This window comes from Salvelinus namaycush, chromosome 20 (assembly GCF_016432855.1).
Source record: "Salvelinus namaycush isolate Seneca chromosome 20, SaNama_1.0, whole genome shotgun sequence".
NCBI classification, from domain to species: Eukaryota; Metazoa; Chordata; class Actinopteri; order Salmoniformes; family Salmonidae; genus Salvelinus; species Salvelinus namaycush.
In genome coordinates this window covers 17,760,882-17,784,335 of record NC_052326.1, presented here as the reverse complement: position 1 = coordinate 17,784,335, position 23,454 = coordinate 17,760,882, and the positions used below count along the sequence as shown (strand labels likewise).

General features: G+C 43.5%; 1 protein-coding gene across 1 annotated transcript in view; it reads right to left on the bottom strand.

Moving 5' to 3' along the window:
- LOC120065097 (succinate--CoA ligase [GDP-forming] subunit beta, mitochondrial-like) overlaps positions 1-23,454 on the bottom strand; it is a 138,067-nt gene that overhangs the window by 33,815 nt on the left and 80,798 nt on the right. The window contains exons 7-9 of the mRNA XM_039015815.1: positions 22,310-22,406; positions 20,768-20,929; positions 19,375-19,517 (exon numbers count right to left, since the gene is read on the bottom strand). Coding sequence (XP_038871743.1) covers positions 19,375-19,517; positions 20,768-20,929; positions 22,310-22,406 — 402 coding nt within the window. The remainder of the gene's footprint in view (positions 1-19,374; positions 19,518-20,767; positions 20,930-22,309; positions 22,407-23,454) is intronic.

Sequence of the window (23,454 nt, the reverse complement as noted above, 5' to 3'; positions counted from 1 at the left end):
TGTTGAACATATCAAGACTGTTTCAAGGACAGATTTTTTCCATCTAAGTAACATTGCAAAAATCTGAAACTTTCTATCCAAAAATGATGCAGAAAAATGTATCCATGTAACTTCTAGGTTAGACTACTGCAATGCTCTACTTTCCGGCTACCCGAATAAAGCACTAAATAAACTTCAGTTAGTGCTAAATACGGCTGCTAGAATCCTGACTAGAACCCAAAAATGTGATCATATTACTCCAGTGCTAGCCTCCCTACACTGGTTTCCTGTTAAGGCAAGGGCTGATGTCAAGGTTTAACTGCTAACCTACAAAGCATTACATGGGCTTGTTCCTACCCATCTTTCTGATTTGGTCCTGCCGTACATACCTACACGTACGCCACGGTCACAAGACGCAGGCCTCCTAATTGTCCCTAGAATTTCTAAGCAAACAGCTGGAGGCAGGGCTTTCTCCTACAGAGCTCCATTTTTATGAAATGGTCTGTGAGAGATGCAGACTCGGTCTCAACCTTTAAGTCTTTACTGAAGGCTCATCTCTTCAGTGGGTCATATGATTGAGTGTAGTCTGGCCCAGGAGTGTGAAGGTGAACGGAAAGGCTCTGGAGCAACGAACCGCCCTTGCTGTCTCTGCCTGGCCGGTTCCCCTCTCTCCACTGGGATTCTCTGCCTCTAACCCTTTTACAGGGGCTGAGTCACTGGCTTACTGGTGCTCTTCCATGCCGTCCCAAGCAGGGGTGCGTCACTTGAGTGGGTTGAGTCACTGACGTGACCTTCCTGTCTGGGTTGGCGCCCCCCCTTGGGCTGTGCCGTGGCGGAGATCTTTGTGGGATATACTCGACCTTGTCTCAGGATGGTAACTTGGTGGTTGAAGATATCCCTCTAGTGGTGTGGGGGCTGTGCTTTAGCAAAGTGGGCGGGGTTATATCCTGCCTGTTTGGCCCTGTCCGGGGGTATCATCGGATGGGGCTACAGTGTCTCCTGACCCAGCCCCCAGTATTTATGCTGCAGTAGTTTATGTGTCGGGGGGCTAGGGTCAGTCTGTTATATCTGGAGTACTTCTCCTGTCTTATCCGGTGTCCTGTGTGAATTTAAGTATGCTCTCTCTAATTCTCTCTTTCTTTCTCTCTCTCGGAGGACCTGAGCCCTAGGACCATGCGTCAGGACTACCTGGCATGATGACTCCTTGCTGTCCCCAGTCCACCTGGCCGTGCTGCTGCTCCAGTTTCAACTGTTCTGCCTGCGGCTATGGAACCCTGACCTGTTCACCGGACGTGCTACCTGTCCCAGACCTGCTGTTTTCAACTCTCTAGAGACAGCAGGAGCGGTAGAGATACTCTTAATGATCGGCTATGAAAAGCCAACTGACATTTACTCCTGGGTGGTTTTCACTTTAATAATGCCACTTTAAGAATGTTTACATATCTCGCATTACTCATCTCATATGTATATAATGTATACTGTATCCTTCACTATCTATTCTTTACTATCTATTGCATCTTAGCCGCTCTGTTACGGCTCATCCATATATTTTATACTTATATATTCTTATCCCATTCCTTTACTAGATTGTGTGTATTAGGTTTTGTTGTGGAATTGTTAGATATTATGTGTTGTTGTGGAATTTGATTGATATTAGGTTTTGTTGTGGAATTGTTAGATATTACCTGTTAGATACTGCTGCCCTGTCGGATCTAGAAGCATAAGCATTTCGCTACACTCGCAATAACATCTGATAACCATGTGTATGTGACCAATAAAATGTGATTTTTTATTTGAATACACAGGCTACTGAGAATATCAACTGATATTAACAGAGAAACTTACACACACAGAGGGGTGTTACCAAAGTATAGTTGAGGACTTTTTGGGGACCAACAATTGATTCCCATTCAAAATCCTATTTTCCCTAACCCAACCCTAATTTTAGCCATTCATCTAACCCCTAAACCTAAGAACAGGCTTTGTATAAGTGAGGACCAGCAAAATGTCCCCAGTTATCTGAATTGTCCTGTGTGTACTATTCTTGTGTGGACTTCTGGTCCTCACAAGTATAGCACTACACGCACACACTAAATTAATCTCCTGCTGTAGCCTTGACTGTCGGGTAAATTATCATCCGTGTTCCCCTCCATCGCTCAAATAAAGGGAAGCGATCATTTAATTACTGGAGTCGACATTCATCTCTTGTGTATTGTGTGACTTGGGATGAGTCATATCAAGGCTAATGACACACAGCATACACCAATTGCTCCTCATCGACAACCACTGTCATTTCTCTAGGTTTTAGAGCCAAAATTAAGTCTGCTATAATGATTAGTGTAACATTTAAAACTGCTTTAATCATCTTTCTCACAGCAATTAACAAATGACCTATCAACATGACGTTATCCCTGACCGCTTTGGCATCAGCATCTTTAGACTGCTCCATGTTTACATACAGCGTCAGGCAGTGACAGAGGACAAGAGGACGTGCTGCTGCACTGCACTGTAGAGCACGGCTCATAAAGCAGGCCTGATCCTATCATCTGTCTCAGTGTTTGGGTGGCATGGCCTCAGATGAGCCCACAGCAGCGTGCATGTAGGCTTACATCAAAACCAAGATGCGTAAAATGAGTGTGGCCTCAGCTACACCATCAGCTCAATTTTTCGGAATACGCAGGACACCCCTGTGACGCTCGCACACGCCTCGGACAGACAGATGGAGAGATAGACAGACGCCTGACATGGACGCCTGTCCGGATGGAGGGAAGCATCATCTGTTAAATTGAGCGGTGTAGCGAGAGCGAGGCAGCTCGTTGCTGGACATGCCACGCCAGGGTCATAATGAGGGGCATCGCCCTGGGTTACTGTAATATGGAACCATGAGGATGTCAAGAAGAAACAGGGCTACGGTTCTCATGCCATATTAATGATCAGTGGGGGGTGGAACTGAGTTGTCAGAGTGCTCTGGGTACATTTCCCTGTGGAGTGAGACTGGGTCCTCAGGCAGTGTGCCTCATAAGTGAAAATGAACTATTATGTTCCATTTCTCCAAACATGCGAAAGAGGGGGGGAAAAAATCGACCTCCTGTTGCTGACTAACACAGTCAGTGACTGAGAACGGTTCTCAATCTTTAATACTATCATGTGGTAGGAGGTGCTGTAGAACATGAGAAAAATGGAGCCGTCCAGCCTTTTCCTATTAAAGGAGCACTGCTTGACTTCTAGAAGGTCACTAAATCATAGACTATGTGCCCCTATGGCATTTGAAGGCCTTTCTAACGCTACTACCTTGCCCCATCTGGGGCCTACCGTTGAAATGACAAAACGCTTCTTGCAGCAATAAGAGTGAGAGAAGGGCTCAAATTAGCCCAGGTCCAATCCCAGATCACATATTGATTTATCCCAGATGAGGAATGGCAGACAGGAGACTGTTCAATCAGACAGGGCCATGGGAGAAGGGGGAGGAATGGTCTAGTCAACAGGGGGTGGAAAGGGATGGTGTTAATACAAGGTGAATACATTAACAATCTATACTAAGACATAAATAGCCATTAGACATGCTATTGACAGGTGTCTTGTATATAAAATATGTCCTACAGCGGTATGGTGGTGGCCAGACGATGAGCCTGATATGAGCTCCATGAAGGGGAGATCAGATTAATCACACACATCATCAGCTCCATGGAGGATTCCTCCCCCTTCATGGAGGATTTCGTTCCGTTTGCTTCTGTTTAAGAATAGTTTTTCAACAGATTTAACGGAATGAGTACACCCCTGATCATCTGCAAACACAGTTCACTTTCATAGCAGCCACATACAAAACAGCACGAACACTTTGCTCATTGTATAATTTCTTCTGGCATCTACGCGCTCTCCTCTTCTCACCTTTTCCCTTCGCTTGTGGACTTCATTGCACAACACAACAGCTGCTCTGTGACCAGGCAAAAAAAAAAAAATCCAAGCCAAATCTTTATATCATAAACTCTAACTGCTACACACAGCCTACATCGTTGTCACCATATTAGCTAACGTCATAGTCAACATAGCTACTCGAGTCAGCAGCAAGCAGTTCAGCAGCTACAATGGAGGGCCCCGGTGGCAATACCTTTATAAAACCAAAAGCTTACTTTGACTTGGAAGAGTTCCAGTGTGTGATGGCCATAGCCAACTAGCTAACATAGCATCCTGGTTGTTTGAGTAGGCTAAACTAGCTTGCTGCATTTGCTAGCTAAGTAAGTGAAAGTGAAAAAAAAAAGTTGAATAAAAATACAGCTAGCTCTCCCTCTTGTTGCTTCTACTTAATTTTGGAATAAATTATTTGTTAAAAACTGTTCAACTATTCTTTCTCTCTCGGAGTCAACTACTCACCACATTTTATGCACTGCAGTGCTAGCTAGCTGTAGCTTATGTTATCAGTACTACATTCATTTTCTGACACTTTGTTTGGGTGGACAACATGTCAGAGCAAGAGCTCTGATAAGATTGGAGGACGTCCTCCGGAAGTCATCATAATTACTGTGTAAGTCTGTGGAAGGGGGTGAGAACCATGAGCCTTCTAGGTTTTGTATTGAAGTCAATGTAGCCAGTGGAGAACGGAAGCTATCTGTCTTCCGGCTACACCATGGTGCTACCCCAGAGAGTGCTGTTGAGACCACTGTAGACCTTCAATGCAAAACAGTGTTTTAATAAATAATTTGGTGAAGTGAATATATTTAGTATAGTTTTATCTAAAAAGGATAACCTTTTTTAAATGTTTAAAATGGTCCTCCCCTTCCTTCTCTGAGGAGCCTCCACTGGTGTGTATGTGTGTTTGTCTGACTAGGTATGTGTGTATCTGATTGTCTGTGTGTGTGCATGTGTCGGGGCAAGAAGTGACTGAGGAGCTGGTAAACAGTAAGAGAGAACACCAGTGTAAAGAAGCTCATTATTAAGTGAGTGAAGTTTTCGGGACATCGATAGGACCGATAGAGGTGATGAGATGGTTAAAACATGCCAGGCCAGATGAAAGGCGATCATCCCAGCTGAATGGCACTCTGAGGGAGGGAGTGCTTCTTCTCAGGGCCATTCACATATCGACCGCAGGTGCAATTTAGAGGAGATTGAGATCTTATTGCAATTTAGCCTAACTTCTTGTTTTTAACATTCATCCAAAGTACTAGGTACAGTGGGATAACAAGCAAACACACTGTGTGTGTGTGTGTGTGTGTGTGTGTGTGTGTGTGTGTGTGTGTGTGTGTGTGTGTGTGTGTGTGTAAAGGACATTCCAAAGCAGTTATTTATAACTCTTGTGAAGCAAATTGTATTTTGGTTTCTTCACAATTACACCAGAGAACTGCATCAGGGTAGCTAGGCTAATCCATATGAAAGTGCCTAAGTGGAACATAGATCTAAGAGATAATGGTATTTAGTTTGGCAGCCAGTCTGAGTTACATTTGATTTATTTCGATAAGCAACACAATTACACCCGGCAGCTGGAAGGTTAGAGGGCTCACAGAATGAGATCACTGACTGAGGTAAACAGAGACAATTAGGACAAACAAATGAAGGCAATACACAATTATCGGAGTGTGTCATTTCACCAATAGCACCCCAACAACTAAAATAAGAACATTGCAATGCTACATACACAAAAAATAGCCAACTGTTTTTCCAATCTGCAGGTTACGACGCAGCAACTAATGATCCAAACAGCGACAAGCAGTACATTTGGTCCTGAAATGAGGAGGTATCATTATCATGTACTGAATGTACTACTGAGGCATTTCTCTCTAAACATCCTCAAGGATAAAAACCCTGTGTCAAGAGAAGTAATATTCACTTAGTGTTAATAAACCCGCCTGTCATTCACAGTTGGTTAATTATGCAATTCAGATCAGTATTGCCATGGGTTCATTCAAACAAAACATAAACAAAAAAAACATTGTTGCTAAAATGAAAATCTAAATAAAAACAACTTCTTGCTTCTTGACTGGAGCTTCTTGCCTGGAGTAAGTAACAACTCATAAAAACAACCTACTCTACTCCAACCAATTAGACTAAAGTAACAAAGTGAACTGGCAAACTGAAGTGTTTCCAATTTCCCAAAGTCCAGATATCTTCAGTGTATGGAGGATTGATATATGGTTTTCAGAGTATAAAAAAGAGGAAAACTCCAGCGTTTTGACATTGAGTTCAAACGTCACACTGCGCTTCCAGTTCGTCTGTAGCGTCATAATGTTTCTTTGAACTGCAGCTCCATAGCCACACATCACAACTCAGAGGCTTTAGACAAGAGCTCCAGAGCCTCGACTTCTCCTCCTACCATTTACATCCCATTCTGTATGTCAATGCCTGGCCCAGTCCCAGGACTCTGTGAACAAAGGACCTGAAACCAAGTAGAAACAGCCTACATTCAGCTATGATCTTATAAGCAGTGAGGTGGAACAGCTACAATATAGCAAATCGTCAGCTACAGTATAGTTGGTTGAGGAGGCTTTGGCATGATGCACTGAGCAGGCAGCTGAGGTCTGACGGGGTCTGCTGCTAGTCCATGATCAGCCGTTATACTGAGGCTGTTAGTATTTCCTGAGTTTCCACTGAGATATTAGCATTTACGTTACGCTTAGAAATCTTTTAAGAGACCCCGATAACTCACAGTGCTCTATGGTTCTCATCATTTAATTGTAACCAAATCAAATCAAAGTCTATTTGTTACATGCTGAATACAACAGGTGTAGACCTTACAGTGAAATGCTTACTTACAGGTTCTAACCAACAGCACAAAAAAGGTATAAGGTGAACAATAGGTAAGTAAGGAAATAAAAACAACAGTAAAAAGACAGTGAAAAAAAACAGTAGCGAGGCTATAACAGTAGCAATGTTATATACAGTAGCGAGGCTATAACAGTAGCGAGGCTATAACAGTAGCGAGGCTATAACAGTAGCAAGGTTATATACAGTAGCGAGGCTATAACAGTAGCAAGGTTATATACAGTAGCGAGGCTATAACAGTAGCGAGGCTATAACAGTAGCGAGGCTATAACAGTAGCAAGGTTATATACAGTAGCGAGGCTATAACAGTAGCAAGGTTATATACAGTAGCGAGGCTATAACAGTAGCGAGGCTATAACAGTAGCGAGGCTATAACAGTAGCAAGGTTATATACAGTAGCGAGGCTATAACAGTAGCAAGGTTATATACAGTAGCGAGGCTATAACAGTAGCGAGGTTATATACAGTAGCGAGGCTATAACAGTAGCGAGGCTATAACAGTAGCAATGTTATATACAGTAGCGAGGCTATAACAGTAGCGAGGCTATAACAGTAGCGAGGCTATAACAGTAGCAAGGTTATATACAGTAGCGAGGCTATAACAGTAGCAAGGTTATATACAGTAGCGAGGCTATAACAGTAGCGAGGTTATATATAGTAGCGAGGCTATAACAGTAGCAAGGTTATATACAGTAGCGAGGCTATAACAGTAGCGAGGCTATAACAGTAGCGAGGCTATAACAGTAGCAAGGTTATATACAGTAGCAAGGTTATATACAGTAGCAAGGTTATATACAGTAGCGAGGCTATAACAGTAGCAAGGTTATATACAGTAGCGAGGCTATAACAGTAGCAAGGTTATATACAGTAGCGAGGCTATAACAGTAGCGAGGCTATAACAGTAGCAAGGTTATATACAGTAGCGAGGCTATAACAGTAGCAAGGTTATATACAGTAGCGAGGCTATAACAGTAGCAAGGTTATATACAGTAGCGAGGCTATAACAGTAGCAAGGTTATATACAGTAGCGAGGCTATAACAGTAGCAAGGTTATATATAGTAGCGAGGCTATAACAGTAGCAAGGTTATATACAGTAGCGAGGCTATAACAGTAGCAAGGTTATATATAGTAGCGAGGCTATAACAGTAGCAAGGTTATATATAGTAGCGAGGCTATAACAGTAACAAGGTTATATACAGTAGCGAGGCTATAACAGTAGCAAGGTTATATATAGTAGCGAGGCTATAACAGTAGCGAGGCTATAACAGTAGCAAGGTTATATACAGTAGCGAGGCTATAACAGTAGCAAGGTTATATATAGTAGCGAGGCTATAACAGTAGCGAGGCTATAACAGTAGCAAGGTTATATACAGTAGCGAGGCTATAACAGTAGCAAGGTTATATATAGTAGCGAGGCTATAACAGTAACAAGGTTATATATAGTAGCGAGGCTATAACAGTAGCAAGGTTATATACAGTAGCGAGGCTATAACAGTAACAAGGTTATATACAGTAGCGAGGCTATAACAGTAGCAAGGTTATATACAGTAGCGAGGCTATAACAGTAACAAGGTTATATATAGTAGCGAGGCTATAACAGTAGCAAGGTTATATATAGTAGCGAGGCTATAACAGTAACAAGGTTATATACAGTAGCGAGGCTATAACAGTAACAAGGTTATATACAGTAGCGAGGCTATAACAGTAGCAAGGTTATATATAGTAGCGAGGCTATAACAGTAGCGAGGCTATAACAGTAGCGAGGCTATAACAGTAGCAAGGTTATATACAGTAGCAAGGTTATATACAGTAGCGAGGCTATAACAGTAGCAAGGTTATATATAGTAGCGAGGCTATAACAGTAGCGAGGCTATAACAGTAGCGAGGCTATAACAGTAGCAAGGTTATATACAGTAGCAAGGTTATATACAGTAGCGAGGCTATAACAGTAACAAGGTTATATACAGTAGCGAGGCTATAACAGTAGCAAGGTTATATACAGTAGCGAGGCTATAACAGTAGCAAGGTTATATACAGTAGCAAGGTTATATACAGTAGCGAGGCTATAACAGTAACAAGGTTATATACAGTAGCGAGGCTATAACAGTAACAAGGTTATATACAGTAGCGAGGCTATAACAGTAACAAGGTTATATATAGTAGCGAGGCTATAACAGTAGCAAGGTTATATACAGTAGCGAGGCTATAACAGTAGCAAGGTTATATACAGTAGCAAGGTTATATACAGTAGCGAGGCTATAACAGTAACAAGGTTATATACAGTAGCGAGGCTATAACAGTAGCAAGGTTATATACAGTAGCGAGGCTATAACAGTAACAAGGTTATATACAGTAGCGAGGCTATAACAGTAGCAAGGTTATATACAGTAGCGAGGCTATAACAGTAACAAGGTTATATACAGTAGCGAGGCTATAACAGTAACAAGGTTATATACAGTAGCGAGGCTATAACAGTAGCAAGGTTATATATAGTAGCGAGGCTATAACAGTAGCAAGGTTATATATAGTAGCGAGGCTATAACAGTAGCAAGGTTATATATAGTAGCGAGGCTATAACAGTAACAAGGTTATATATAGTAGCGAGGCTATAACAGTAGCAAGGTTATATACAGTAGCGAGGCTATAACAGTAGCGAGGCTATAACAGTAGCGAGGCTATAACAGTAGCAAGGTTATATACAGTAGCAAGGTTATATACAGTAGCGAGGCTATAACAGTAGCAAGGTTATATACAGTAGCGAGGCTATAACAGTAGCAAGGTTATATATAGTAGCGAGGCTATAACAGTAACAAGGTTATATACAGTAGCGAGGCTATAACAGTAGCAAGGTTATATACAGTAGCGAGGCTATAACAGTAGCAAGGTTATATACAGTAGCGAGGCTATAACAGTAGCAAGGTTATATACAGTAGCAAGGTTATATACAGTAGCGAGGCTATAACAGTAACAAGGTTATATACAGTAGCGAGGCTATAACAGTAACAAGGTTATATACAGTAGCAAGGTTATATACAGTAGCAAGGTTATATACAGTAGCGAGGCTATAACAGTAGCAAGGTTATATACAGTAGCGAGGCTATAACAGTAGCAAGGTTATATACAGTAGCGAGGCTATAACAGTAGCAAGGTTATATATAGTAGCGAGGCTATAACAGTAGCAAGGTTATATATAGTAGCGAGGCTATAACAGTAGCAAGGTTATATACAGTAGCGAGGCTATAACAGTAGCGAGGTTATATACAGTAGCGAGGCTATAACAGTAACAAGGTTATATACAGTAGCGAGGCTATAACAGTAGCAAGGTTATATACAGTAGCGAGGCTATAACAGTAGCAAGGTTATATACAGTAGCGAGGCTATAACAGTAGCAAGGTTATATACAGTAGCGAGGCTATAACAGTAGCAAGGTTATATACAGTAGCAAGGTTATATACAGTAGCGAGGCTATAACAGTAGCGAGGCTATAACAGTAGCAAGGTTATATACAGTAGCGAGGCTATAACAGTAGCAAGGTTATATACAGTAGCGAGGCTATATACAAGCACCGGTTAGTCGGGCTGATTGAGGTAGTATGTACATGTAGATATGGTTAAAGTGACTGCATATATGATAAACAGAGAGTAGCAGTAGTGTAAAGGAGGGGTTGGCGGGTGGTGGGTGATGGGTGGCGGGACACAATGCAGATAGCCCGGTTAGCCAATGTTCGGGGGCACTGGTTGGTCGGGCCAAATGAGGTAGTATGTACATAAATGTATAGTTAAAGTGACTATGCATATATGACAAACAGAGAGTAGCAGCAGCGTAAAAAAAGGGGTTGGGGCGGGGGGGCACAAAATGCAAATAGTCCGGGTAGCTATTTGATTACCTGTTCAGGAGTCTTATGGCTTTGGGGGTATAAACTGTTTAGAAGCCTTTTTGTCCTAGACTTGGCACTCTGGTACCGCTTACCATGCGGTAGTAGAGAGAACAGTCTATGACTGGGGTGGCTGGGGTCTTTGACAATTTTTATAGGGCCTTCCTCTAACACCGCCTGGTGTAGAGGTCCTGGATGGAAGGCAGCTTAGCCCCAGTGATGTACTGGGCTGTACGCACTACCCTCTGTAGTGCCTTGCGGTCGGAGGCCGAGCAATTGCCGTACCAGGCAGTGACGCAACCAGTCAGGATGCTCTCGATGGTGCAGCTGTAGAACCTTTTGAGGATCTGAGGTTTCCTGAGGGGGAATAAGCTTTGTCGTGCCCTCTTCACAACTGTCTTGGTGTGTTTGGACCATTCTAGTTTGCTAGTGATGTGGACACCAAGGAACTTGAAGCTCTCAACCTGCTCCACTACAGCTCCGTCCATGAGAATGGGGGCGTGCTCGGTCCTCCTTTTCCTGTAGTCCACAATCATCTCCTTAGTCTTGGTTACGTTGAGGGATAGGTTGTTATTCTGGCACCACACGGCCAGGTCGCTGACCTCCCTATAGGCTGTCTCGTCATTGTTGATCAGGCCTACCACTGTTGTGTCGTCTGCAAACTTAATGATGGTGTTGGAGTTGTGCTTGGCCATGCAGTCATGGGAGAACAGGAAGTACAGGAGGGGACTGAGCACGCACCCCTGAAAGGCTCCAGTGTTGAGGATCAGCGTGGCAGATGTGTTGCTACCTACCCTCATTACCTGGGGGCGGCCCGTCAGGAAGTCCAGGATCCAGTTGCAGAGGGAGGTGTTTAGTCTGAGGATCCTTAGCTTAGTGATGAGCTTTGAGGGTACTATGGTGTTGAACACTGAGCTGTAGTCAATGAATAGCATTCTCACATAGGTATTACTTTTGTCCAGGTGGGAAAGGGCAGTGTGGAGTGCAATAGAGATTGCATCATCTGTTGATCTGTTTGGGCGGTATGCAAATTGGACTGGGTCTAGGGTTTCTGGGATAATGATGTGAGCCATTACCAGCCTTTCAAAGCACTTCATGGCTACGAACGTGAGTGCTACGGGTCTGTAGTCATTTAGGCAGGTTGCCTGCATGTTCTTGGGCACAGGGACTATAGTGGTCTGCTTGAAACATGTAGTTCAGTTTGAAGAAAGTTGCTAACTTGTGTTAGCACAATGTCTGGAAGTCTATGTAACTACTAGGATGCTAGTAGATACCATAGACTTCCAGTCATTACGCAAACAATAGTTAGCAGTATCTAGCAAATACCGCTAATTTCCTTCATTCTGGATGCAGAGACATACAAATGGTATCAACGAGTTCATCTGACTCTGGGGAAGTTGACAAAATCCCTAAGTATCCCTTCAAACCAATGGTTAGATCTAGCTATACATTACTGAAATAATGCCCCCTACTCTACTCACCAGCACCACTCGATTCAAATCTCATTGTCAATATGTGCTTTGCGCCACCATAGAAAAGCAATCTCACCATTCAGAGCTCACTACACATACCCAGAGAGCCATTACCACTATTAGCAAAAGGTGCTCTTGATGGCATGACCTGCTCGTCATTCTAATGTCCCCTCCTCATCGCCCCAGTCCAATGTTTACTGGTCCCACAGCACAGGTCTCAGGTGATGGCTCCCCATAGCCTGCCGTCTGTAATGCCAGGCTTAATGCTCTATGCAGAGGGAATGAACTCCATTATGGAGTGGGAGCCTGTTTCTGGGCTTTCTCTCTGGCTTATCATTGCTTGTCTTTACGACACAGGGGACTGGCTGTTCCCGGAGGCCTAGCCTGCAGGCCGACAGACCATTTTTCCACAGCAAACCCAGATCTCCGACGTCACAGCCAACTCAATGATGGCTGATTGTGCAAGTCCCTGGAGGGCTAGGCATGTGTGTGTTAGTCTTTATTTGTACGGTGCATGATTGCCTCAGCCTGTCTGAGAGGTGTAGATGAAACAGATCCAAGGACATGAATAGGAGTCATTCCCACTGAGCCTCTAGAACTGTGGTGCGGAGAGGATGATTCACCATTCACAACCAATCACGTTGCAGAGTGGGAATCTTAAAGAGGGCCAACAATGAGCCCTGTCTCCTAGTCTCCGACAGCCTCACACCATGTCCAAGCAGGCGCTCTGACATTCGACGCGGGCCCAAGACATCTCCATATGCACAGAGAGGACCAGAGAGGGAGTGGCTGATCCAGAGTGGAGTGGTTGGGCCTGCTCCTCAGAGCCCCTCACAACGCTGCCTTAACAGGATTTAGCAGATCAAAGGCTGGGGGAGGAGAGAGCTGCCATACACTGGGTATATCTGCAGTAGGTGGACAATAATACCTTTCAAGAATACTCTTGATGTAATGGGGCGATTTGGAGTGGAAATGTGACGGGAACGGGCCAGGACCTCTTCTCCATGAGGTACACCGTGCCAAAGATGGCACAACTAGCCAAGAGGGAGACACAGGTGAAGCAGAGCAGAAACTAACACATTGAGAGAAGCACACACGCCTACCACACACTGCCGCAAGGAACACAAAGGTCTGAGTGAGTGAACACCTTCGTATACAAACACCCACGCACAAAGTGCATCACAGACACTAACAAATGCTTGGGCTGGAGGGGAGGCACAGGTGAAGCTGGATGATCTGAGTGAGCACACACCTCCAGAGCAGATACAATACACACACACACATTTGTGCACATATAGAAACGCACACAACCCAGTAGGAAGGCCAAGGGTGAATATGAGCGAGTACACACATTCAGCATGCCTAATCAACAATGTGATTAACACCCAAGGTTGGTTACCTAGTCAAATATTCTCTCTATTATTTTTCTATTTTTCTCTCTGCATTGTTGGGAAGGGCCCCTAAGTAAGCATTTCAATGTTAGCGTACACCTGTTCTTTACGAAGCATGTGACAAATAAGATTTGACACACCATCTCTTTCCTTCCCTCTCTGCCTTGGAGCTGGTCAACTGAATGGACTAAATGCTACTGTACCAATACATTCAAGGTGGAGGATCAGAGAACCTAGCTGTGTCTGTTCCCTTTACATCTTGTTACTGGCACACACACACACACACAAAGCTGTGAAAACACCCACAGGTGACAATTACCCAGTCACTCCCTGCCGTCACACACAGCCTAGGAGCACAGCTCCGTCTTATAGGGGCCATAATTCACCACCACCTAGGAAATACAGTGCGCAGGACAAAACATCCATTTGCTATTTCCTATCAGGACTGAGCAGGAAGTAGTGTAATAAAGAGGTTATTTGGCTGTGGGTATTTGGTCACTGCCTACAGGTAATGTGGGGGGGAAACTCAATACTACAACTATTCTGTCAAAGTAAGCAGTTCTTTATATGCCTGTGAAAGAGTGGGGCTAGTTATTCTAGCAGGGACGTACGGTGCCAGAGGACAGAATTGAAACACCATTGAACAGCCTTGTACTGCATGTCCAATGAAATGAATAGGCTTTGCCCACATATTATACACACCAACACTTACTTTAGATATTACGTTCAATGTCTTCCTTTTTCTTTTCATTTTCTTCATCCTTCTTTTTCTCCAACCTCTTCCCTCATCCTGTACATTTTCGTCATATTCCCTATTCTATATGGTCTCTCTTTCCCTCTTTCTAATTGACCTAATCAATGCTGTACTCCAACTGAAAAAAAGCAAAAAACACACAAACACGATTTAAATCATATCCAATCCCAGGACCTGTCTGTTCTAGCTGAAGCTGTACACTCCCAACTGCATCTTCTCGTTGGAATAGAACGAGCTGAAGAGATCAAAGCAGAAAGAGAGCTGACAGAGAGAGAAAAGAGAGCAGAGAGAGTGAGGGAGAGAGCAGTGGACGGACACGCTATCCAGTGTTTGCCATCTCCCAGATAAGAGAACGAGCCAGGTTATGCTTCATTTTACCTGGTATTTATTTCTAAATTATCCTCCTTGGTAATGGTGTTTAAATGTTACCTTTTTGATAGTCATTGATAGCCACAATGTACCAATTGACACCAGCTATATTATACATAACCATATTAATTGCTAGTGGCTATGAGGAACCTAGCAGCTAAAATAAGGCTGTGCTAACAAGGGTAGAATATACTCACTTATGCAGAATATCAGCTTCCCTGGATACATACTGTAGTTGGCTGCAGTAAATGTATAATACTGCTGCACTAGTGAAAATGAGTATACAGCTAGAGTTTTATGTCACTGTTAGGCATCTCACATTACACCAAACCTCAAGGTGGAAACTGTTGGGAGTGAAGCACAAGGCTTTCGAGTTGAGTATTGAATATGGCAAAATAAACATTCCACTGCTGACTCGTCTTCAAACACGGATTAACATTTCATAAGGTTGAAACGAGTCAACATCTTCCATGCCAAAGCAAATAAAACATAAGAAATTCAATTGTAAGCATGAATATTAAGTATTTGTCATGACAAACCATTGAAATGCATTCAAGTACCTTATTCAGTTGGACACATTTCAACATTTAAAAAGTGTGTATCTTTGGCATTCCCAGCTATTGATTCTCACTCTGGCTCAAGTTGTTCACAGCCTAGGCCTAAATGGAACCGAGACACAGAACATCTTTAGTGTAAGGAATTTATTAAAAGAAAAATGTAAATGAGGATTTTTATCATGCCAAGAATCTAATAATTAACATTCCCTCCACAGATCTGATGAGTCTCTAAATCCCTGTATGAAATGCAAATGGCGGTACACGGAGGTTTAATGTCAATCCGCTCTCATTTCTCGCTCATAAGGGAGGGCCCGCCTCTATACTGCTGGAGGAGAAACCGGTAGCTACTGCCTTTTCTCTAGGGTTTGGGCTTCGAATTGAAGCCAGGATAAAGAGAAGACTACTTCCTATGCAGGAATAACTGTGAAGTCTAATGCGGTCTTTAAAAGCTGGCTCGGTTTCCCCCACAAATTCATCTCTATTATGACCTCGTTTGACATCATAATGTATGAATTTGATCACACTGCCTCAGAGGACTGAGAAACACTTAAACCTCTACTTTCTCTCTTATTTTATTCTGTTTTCAGGACACCTTGATGATTTCATGCAGGGCCAAAAATAATATATACACTGTGGACATTTGACTGGGAGTTTCACTAGCACCTTTTTAAAATTCATCTCTGGTACGTGTGTGTGTGTGTGTGTGTGTGTGTGTGTGTGTGTGTGTGTGTGTGTGTGTGTGTGTGTGTGTGTGTGTGTGTGTGTGTGTGTGTGTGTGTGTGTGTGTGTGTGTGTGTGTGTGTGTGTGTGTGTGTGATTCGTGCCCTCAGTCTCCGACTAAAAAACAAGACTGATATAGGCTTATCTCTGATATAGCCTATAGATACATATGACATGGCTGGTCTTGGCTCACATCAACACCATCATCCCAGACACCCTCAACCCACTCCAATTCGCATACCGCCCCAACAGATCCACAGATGACACAATCTCTATTCCACTTCACACTGCCCTCTCCCACCTGAACAAGAGGGGACTACAGCTCAGCATTCAACACTATAGTCCCCTCCAAGCTCTTCACCAACCTGGGGACCCTGGGACTGAACACCTCCCTCTGTAACTGGATCCTGGACTTCCTGACGGGGCGGCCCTAGGTGGCAAGAGTAGGCAACACGGGGGCCCCTCAGGGTTGGGTGCTTAGTCCCCTGCTGTACTCCCTGTTCACCCATGACTGCATCACCACGCATGACTCCAACACCATCATCAAGTTGGCAGATGACATGACAGTGGTAAACCTGATCACCGATGGCGATTAGACAGCCTACAGGTAGGTCAGAGACCTGGCAGTGTGGTGCCAGGACAACAACTTCTCCCTCAACCTCAGTAAGACCAAGGAGATGATTGTGGACTACAGAAGAAAGAGGGGAGAGCAAAGTCCCTCTTTGCCATGCAAATGAACTGAATCCCAAAAAACACATTTCCACTGCATTTCAGCCCTGCCACAAAAGGACCAGCTGACATCATGTCAGTGATTCTCTCGTTAACACAGGTGTGAGTGCTGACGAGGACAAGGCTGGAGATCACTGTTATTCAATCTCAATCAGCATGACAGACGAAGCTTCAAAACGAGGGTGGTGCTTGGAATCCTTGTTCTTCCTCTGTCAACCGTGGTTACCTGCAAGGAAACACGTGCCGTCATCATTGCTTTGCACAAAAAGGGCTTCACAGGCAAGGATATTGCTGCCAGTAAGATTGCACCTAAATCAACCATTTGTCGGATCATCAAGAACTTCAAGGAGAGCGGTTCAATTGTTGTGAAGAAGGCTTCAGGGCGCCCAAGAAAGTCCAGCAAGCGCCAGGACCATCTCCTAAAGTTGATTCAGCTGTGGGATCGGGGCACCACCAGTACAGAGCTTGCTCAGGAATGGCAGCAGGCAGGTGTGAGTGCATCTGCACGCACAGTGAGGCGAAGACTTTTGGAGAATGGCCTGGTGTCAAGAAGGGCAGCAAAGAAGCCACTTCTCTCCAGGAAAAACATCAGGGACAGACTGATATTCTGCAAAAGGTACAGGGATTGGACTGCTGAGGACTGGGGTAAAGTCATTTTCTCTGATGAATCCCCTTTCCGATTGTTTGGGGCATCCGGGAAAAAGCTTGTCCGGAGAAGACAAGGTGAGCGCTACCATCAGTCCTGTGTCATACCAACAGTAAAGCATCCTGAGACCATTCATGTGTGGGGTTGCTTCTCAGCCAAGGGAGTGGGCTCACTCACAATTTTGCCTAAGAACATAGCAATGAATAAAAAATGGTATCAACACATCCTCCGAGAGCAACTTCTCCCAACCATCCAGGAACAGTTTGGTGACAAACAATGCTTTTTCCAGCATGATGGAGCACCTTGCCATAAGGCAAAAGTGATAACTAAGTGGCTAGGGGAACAAAACATCGATTTTGGGTCCATGGCCAGGAAACTCCCCAGACCTTAATCCCATTGAGAACTTGTGGTCAATCCTCAAGAGGTGGGTGGACAAACAAAACCCCACAAATTCTGACAAACTCCAAGCATTGATTATGCGAGAATGGGCTGCCATCAGTCAGGATGTGGCCCAGAAGTTAATTGACAGCATGCCAGGGCGGATTGCAGAGGTCTTGAAAAAGAAGGGTCAACACCGCAAATATTGACTCTTTGCATCAACTTCATGTAATTGTCAATAAAAGCCTTTGACACTTATGAAATGCTTGTAATTATACTTCAGTATTCCATAGTAACATCTGACAAAAATATCTAAAGACACTGAAGCAGCAAACTTTGTGGAAATTAATATTTGTGTCATTCTCAAAACTTTTGGCCACGACTGTATATACACACACACACTGACACAAAAACAACACATGTTCACATACACTACATATGTACACACGCGACATGCACATGCATACGAACACAACACACATACATAAACACACTCATCATATGCTGCTGCTATCGTGTTCTTTACTTTTACTCTTTATTATAATATATCTTGATGCCTAGTTACTTAGCCCTGCCTTTATATACATATCTACCTCAAATACCTTGTACCCCTGCACATTGATCTGTTACTGGCATAACAGCTTATTCTTGCATATTTTATTCCTGTTGTGTTACTGTTTCTTTTTTCTCTCTTTTCTTTACAAAATTTGATTATGACTCTGGTCAACTATTAAAGTGACTACATGAAACTGAAGTGAAGCAAAGTAATGTCATTCAAGTGACTTGTGTATTGCAATGAGTATCATGCCATATTTGTGCATAGTACATTCCACATCATGCCTCTATGTCCTTCGTTCTCAATGTCCTTCATTCTCAATGTCCTTCATCTTTGATGTATCAGAAATGTGTGGTAAACTGGCCTGTTCAATAGTGTATAGAAGAAACCAGTATTTAACACTGTTCTATGACACATACGAAGACACAACCATTGTCAAATAGACTGGTAGAAAAAACAATAATTTGAAGTGAAAGCAAACAGGGAATTAGTGCTCTGATGAGTGTCAACAAACTAGCACTGCGGCATTGTTACCAGCCTCCAACTGTTCGCTGCTGAGTTATTGGCAATCTGAACATTTAGTATTCAACTGTCGTAAAGAGAGCCAAGCTGCCACATCCTCTCCTCTGAGGTTCTGGACCTTTAATTGCACCAGGAAAGTACAGTAACGAGTTTGCATTGTGCATTGGGAGAAGACTGTGACGGCAGGGACAAGCCATTAAAAGGCTGGCTTTATTGTGGCTGCGGGGCTGTAATTCATTACAAAACTGTCAATAAAACCATGGCATTATAATTAGGAGATCTCTAATACCCCATCTCTGGGAGAAACATAGCTGTCAGTGCCAAACCCACTAAACTGTTGTGTCTTTGTTAGAGGTGGACTGGTGCCTAACCGACCAGACAAGGCCTTAAAGAGAAGCTTTAACATGACTCCTGGTTAAACAGTCACACAAAGTAGCAGCAACAAATATTTACAGAATCGCTAGGGTAAAGTGTTGAGCAGCTGGGTTGGTTAAATAGGGAATTCAACAGGTGGTTGGAACAGTGTGTTGGCTCTCTGAGACCAACTGACAGTTTGACATGGAACTAGCTACTGTAGCATAGTGAATCAGCTTTATTCTCTATCTTTAAGTGGTACAACTCCTCTCCACAGCGCACTCACACACCCTGTGGTGCTGGATAAAGTGGTCTCCTACCTTGGGGTCAGCAGTGAGCAGTTTGAATGCCTCGTACACCTGCTTCTCCTTCACCCCTCCTCCCAGGTCCAGGAAGTTGGCCGGCTTCCCTCCATGGAGGTCGATGATATCACATGTGGCCATAGCCAGACCAGCCCCATTCACTGGAATGACAGATCAAAGGTGAAACTAAACCACAGAGAAAGTTGAGAACTGTTACTGGTCTCAGAAAACAGAGAAGGGCCTCTAAAGTCCAGAGCGTCCCTTCAAAATAGTTACTGTGATCACAATTTTGATGACAAATGATGATTCTGGAATGCTGATAATGGTTTCTTGCCCATTCTCTGATGAAGTTAGATTTCCCCCATTACAGTCCAAATGAAGATGAGAACTGAAACGAAAACCCTTGAGAGAAAACAGTGACAAGTAGTTGGGATTTAATTCAATTAAACATGACCTAATACCAGCATTAAAACAACACAAACATGAAAGGGCTCACTGTGAAATCAATGAATAAATTATCTAATGAAGAGGGAATAACAACATTTTTTGAGGATTTAAATCTTTAAGAGGTACTGTTAAAACTTGTAATTGGGATATTTAACACTTGAAGAAGTTGAAAAGTGGAGGAAAATGTGATTACGGCAATGCTCTTGACTTCAGAAAGCGAGCACCGACTAAACAAGTTTCTGTGGCACTAGTGTTGGGCCGTATTATCAGGCAGCCTTGTGAGCGCATCCCTGTCCTCTGGGCTGCTTGGTGCTTTGCTGCAAGGGAGCCAAGCGATTCAGTCGCTTCCTGCCAAAGCCAACACGCTTCTCTACAAACGTCTTACCTCATTTGGTTTAGCGGCACTGAGCCTACGTCCTGGCAAGTGCCCTGACAGAAGTCTCAATAAAAGGAAACTGGCTTTAACAGCTGTCACTTTGGTGGGTTACAAAGCTTTTAAGGAGCCCATCAGCGCTGAGCTGTTGTTCTGGAGGAGAGGCTGCGCAGGGGAAAGAGCCGCTAACCTGTGCTCTTACTGCCACAATGTTTATGAGGCTGCAGGGCAGCCAGAAGAGACTCCCCAGCAGCCCAGAATTACACTGTAAAGCTTTGATTTATGACAGGGGAGGACCATAATGAGAAGGCTAACAATCCAGCTCACTGGAGACTTTTTGGGCGGATTATGGCTAATTAGAAAGCATTGGTTATGGCAGCCTCCTTCTGGAGTCGTTAGAAAGCTGGTTGTCAATTTGGACTGGAGAGGAGCCCAGTCAGCTTTACTGTAGTTTGACAAAGTTTGAACGTAGTCTCCCAGCCTTCAATTGTCTGATAAGGAAAATAGCAACTCTATTCCAGTTGGGGTGGGTTACCCATGGCTGAATTAATAGAACATGCATGTGTGTGGACAGACATAATCAGAACTCACCAAAGCAGGCGATGTTTCCATCCAAGCCGATGTACTTGAGGTCCCATTTGGCTGCCTCCGTCTCGGTGGGATCGCTCTCTGACATGTCGTCCAGGGCAAAGACGGCTTTCTGACGGAACTCTGCGTTATCGTCAAAATTGATCTTGGCATCAAAGCACACCACTGAAAGAAGCGAGAGAGAGAGAGATACGAAGAGAAGAGGGACAGAATAATAAAGAGAGGACGAAGGAAATAGACAAAGAAGAAAAGAGGAAGAGATATAGAGAAAAAAAAGTAGGATGTGAATTGGAAATGTAATAATTTATAAACTCAATGAAATATGTTAAATAAAATGTGGCAAGTGATCTCACCCAATTAGACTTAATTAATTCAGTATTTGTAATGGTGGAGCTCATGTTTATGCATTGACAGTGCCTCAAAGGGGGAATATATTATGCATAATGGACAATACTTCTACACTTCACAAGGTGCAGTTCAAAGAAACTGCAAGCTGAATGTTACCTGCAGGCAAAGTATTTACTGCAGGGCTGAAATGCTGAGGTATGCTCCTTATGGATTTGTACTTTGTAAGGCCCACTACATACCACAACCATTTACACAGGGGTGATTGGAGCCTTCATCTATCAACACTCTATAACAGCCTGGAGGACAAATGACAGTAGTGGTACACGGGATCCCCATGGAACCAACTGTAAATTCACTATGTAATGGCTCGTCTCTGTGACATACTACCTGGGCTGAAGCTCCCAAGCGTAATAAAGGTAACATGACACACACACAAACATACACTAGGCAGAAAAAAAATGTATGGGAAGTCACTTCTACTGCAGCTAAGTGGAGTGTTGGCTGTCTCCTGGAGCTGCTGTATGTGACCAACTGTAGTACAATCACATTCATTTTCAGAGTTTAACAGTCATTTAGTCTTACCGTCCCTTTGGTGATGAGGGTTCAGTTACGCTGAAATGCAAGTCAAAGTAAGAGACTAAAGTGGGAAAAAAACATGCCGTAACATTGCCTACAGTGATGTTCTTCAGTACCATGTGGCGTGCTGTTTAAACTCTACTGAACAGACATGCTCGGTAGTTCGTTATCTTCCCTTGTCGTATATGTACAAATTAAATAACAAGTTGATCTACTTTCAATGGGAGTCTACAGAAACACAAGTTTCTGCCTTGCTTGTTGGATGGCAGAGTTGCACCTCTCAATACAGCTTGGTTGTACACAACAAAATAACAGACCTCTCATCAATATTCATAAGCAGTGATTAGACTAGGCTACAAAACGGTATTTTCTTTGATGAACCAGACCTATAACAAGATCTTGTTTCATAACAATGAGTTTATCTGTAGGATTGTTCCTCAAGAGGCAATTAGTGATGGATATGCTCAAATATATACCTAAAATCCCACCAAGAACACTCCCATGATGTACGAGAGAGAGAGAGAGCGAGAGGAAAAGAGAGAGGACAAACAGAGACAGATCCAGATAAACAGACCTTCTAATATGTAGACACCAAAAAGAGAATGAGAAAAAGAGTCATACCTTGTCCTTCGGGAGTCTCTCCGAGAGGATTGACTTCAACTTGAGTGGCGTCGACTTTCAGGAACAGATCATAGAGCCTCTTAATCTGATCTGCAGCCTGTGAGTTCCACAGAGGACAGTTATTACCAAACAAGATGCCTCTGAGCAGCAGGCCCGCCAGGGCCACTCAGCACCACATACACGTTAAATAAAACATGGCAAATCCCCTTATACACACAGAGCATGTGTGTGCATGTGCGCATGTGTTTTTGTGTGTGTCCGCACATGTACAGTATGTGTGTGCAGGTGTTGATCTTTTAACATTTTTAAATACCACCTTTCTCAGGAGTTGTGACAACCTACTATTTTCTAACTAACACGACTCAATAAGCCCTTAGCTCATACTGTAAAAAAAAATAGGCTACACACAGTGTACAAAACATTAGGAACATCTTCCTGATATGAAGTTGGGCCCCCTTTTGCCCTCAGAACAGCCTCCATTTGTCAGGACATGGACTCCACAAGTTGTCAAAAGCGTTCCACAGGGATGCTGGCCCATGTTGACTCCAATGTTTCCCACAGCTGTGCAAGTTGATTGGATGTCCTTTGGGTGGTGGACCATTCTTGATACACACAGGAAACTGGTGGGCGTGAAAACCCCAGCAGCTTTGCAGTTCTTGACACACTCAAACTGTTGCGCCTGGCACCTACTACCATGTCCCGTTCAAAGGCATTTCAATCTTTTATCTTTCCCATTCAGCTTCTGAATGGCACACATACACAATCCATGTCTCATTTGTCTCAAGGCTTAAAGATCCTTCTTTAACCTGTCCCTCCCCTTCATCTACACCGAGTGACATCAATAAGGGATCATAGCTTTCACCTATATACCCTAATAAAACAGTAATTAAACCACTATAATACATTAATATGCCACACAATGGTTGTATTAGCTATGAGTGAGATTACAATGTGTATTTTGTGCCACATTATCCTAACAGGCGCAGTATTACTATTGGAGTGACTGTCATTGTACTAATCCTCTTTTAAAGAATACGGTGTTCAGCGGATGTCTCTGTCTGTCCCTGGCACCGAGCTGCTCTTTTGATTACGAAAAAAGCCTGACAGAAAATGATGTAAGCACTACTCTCTGCCACACACTCACA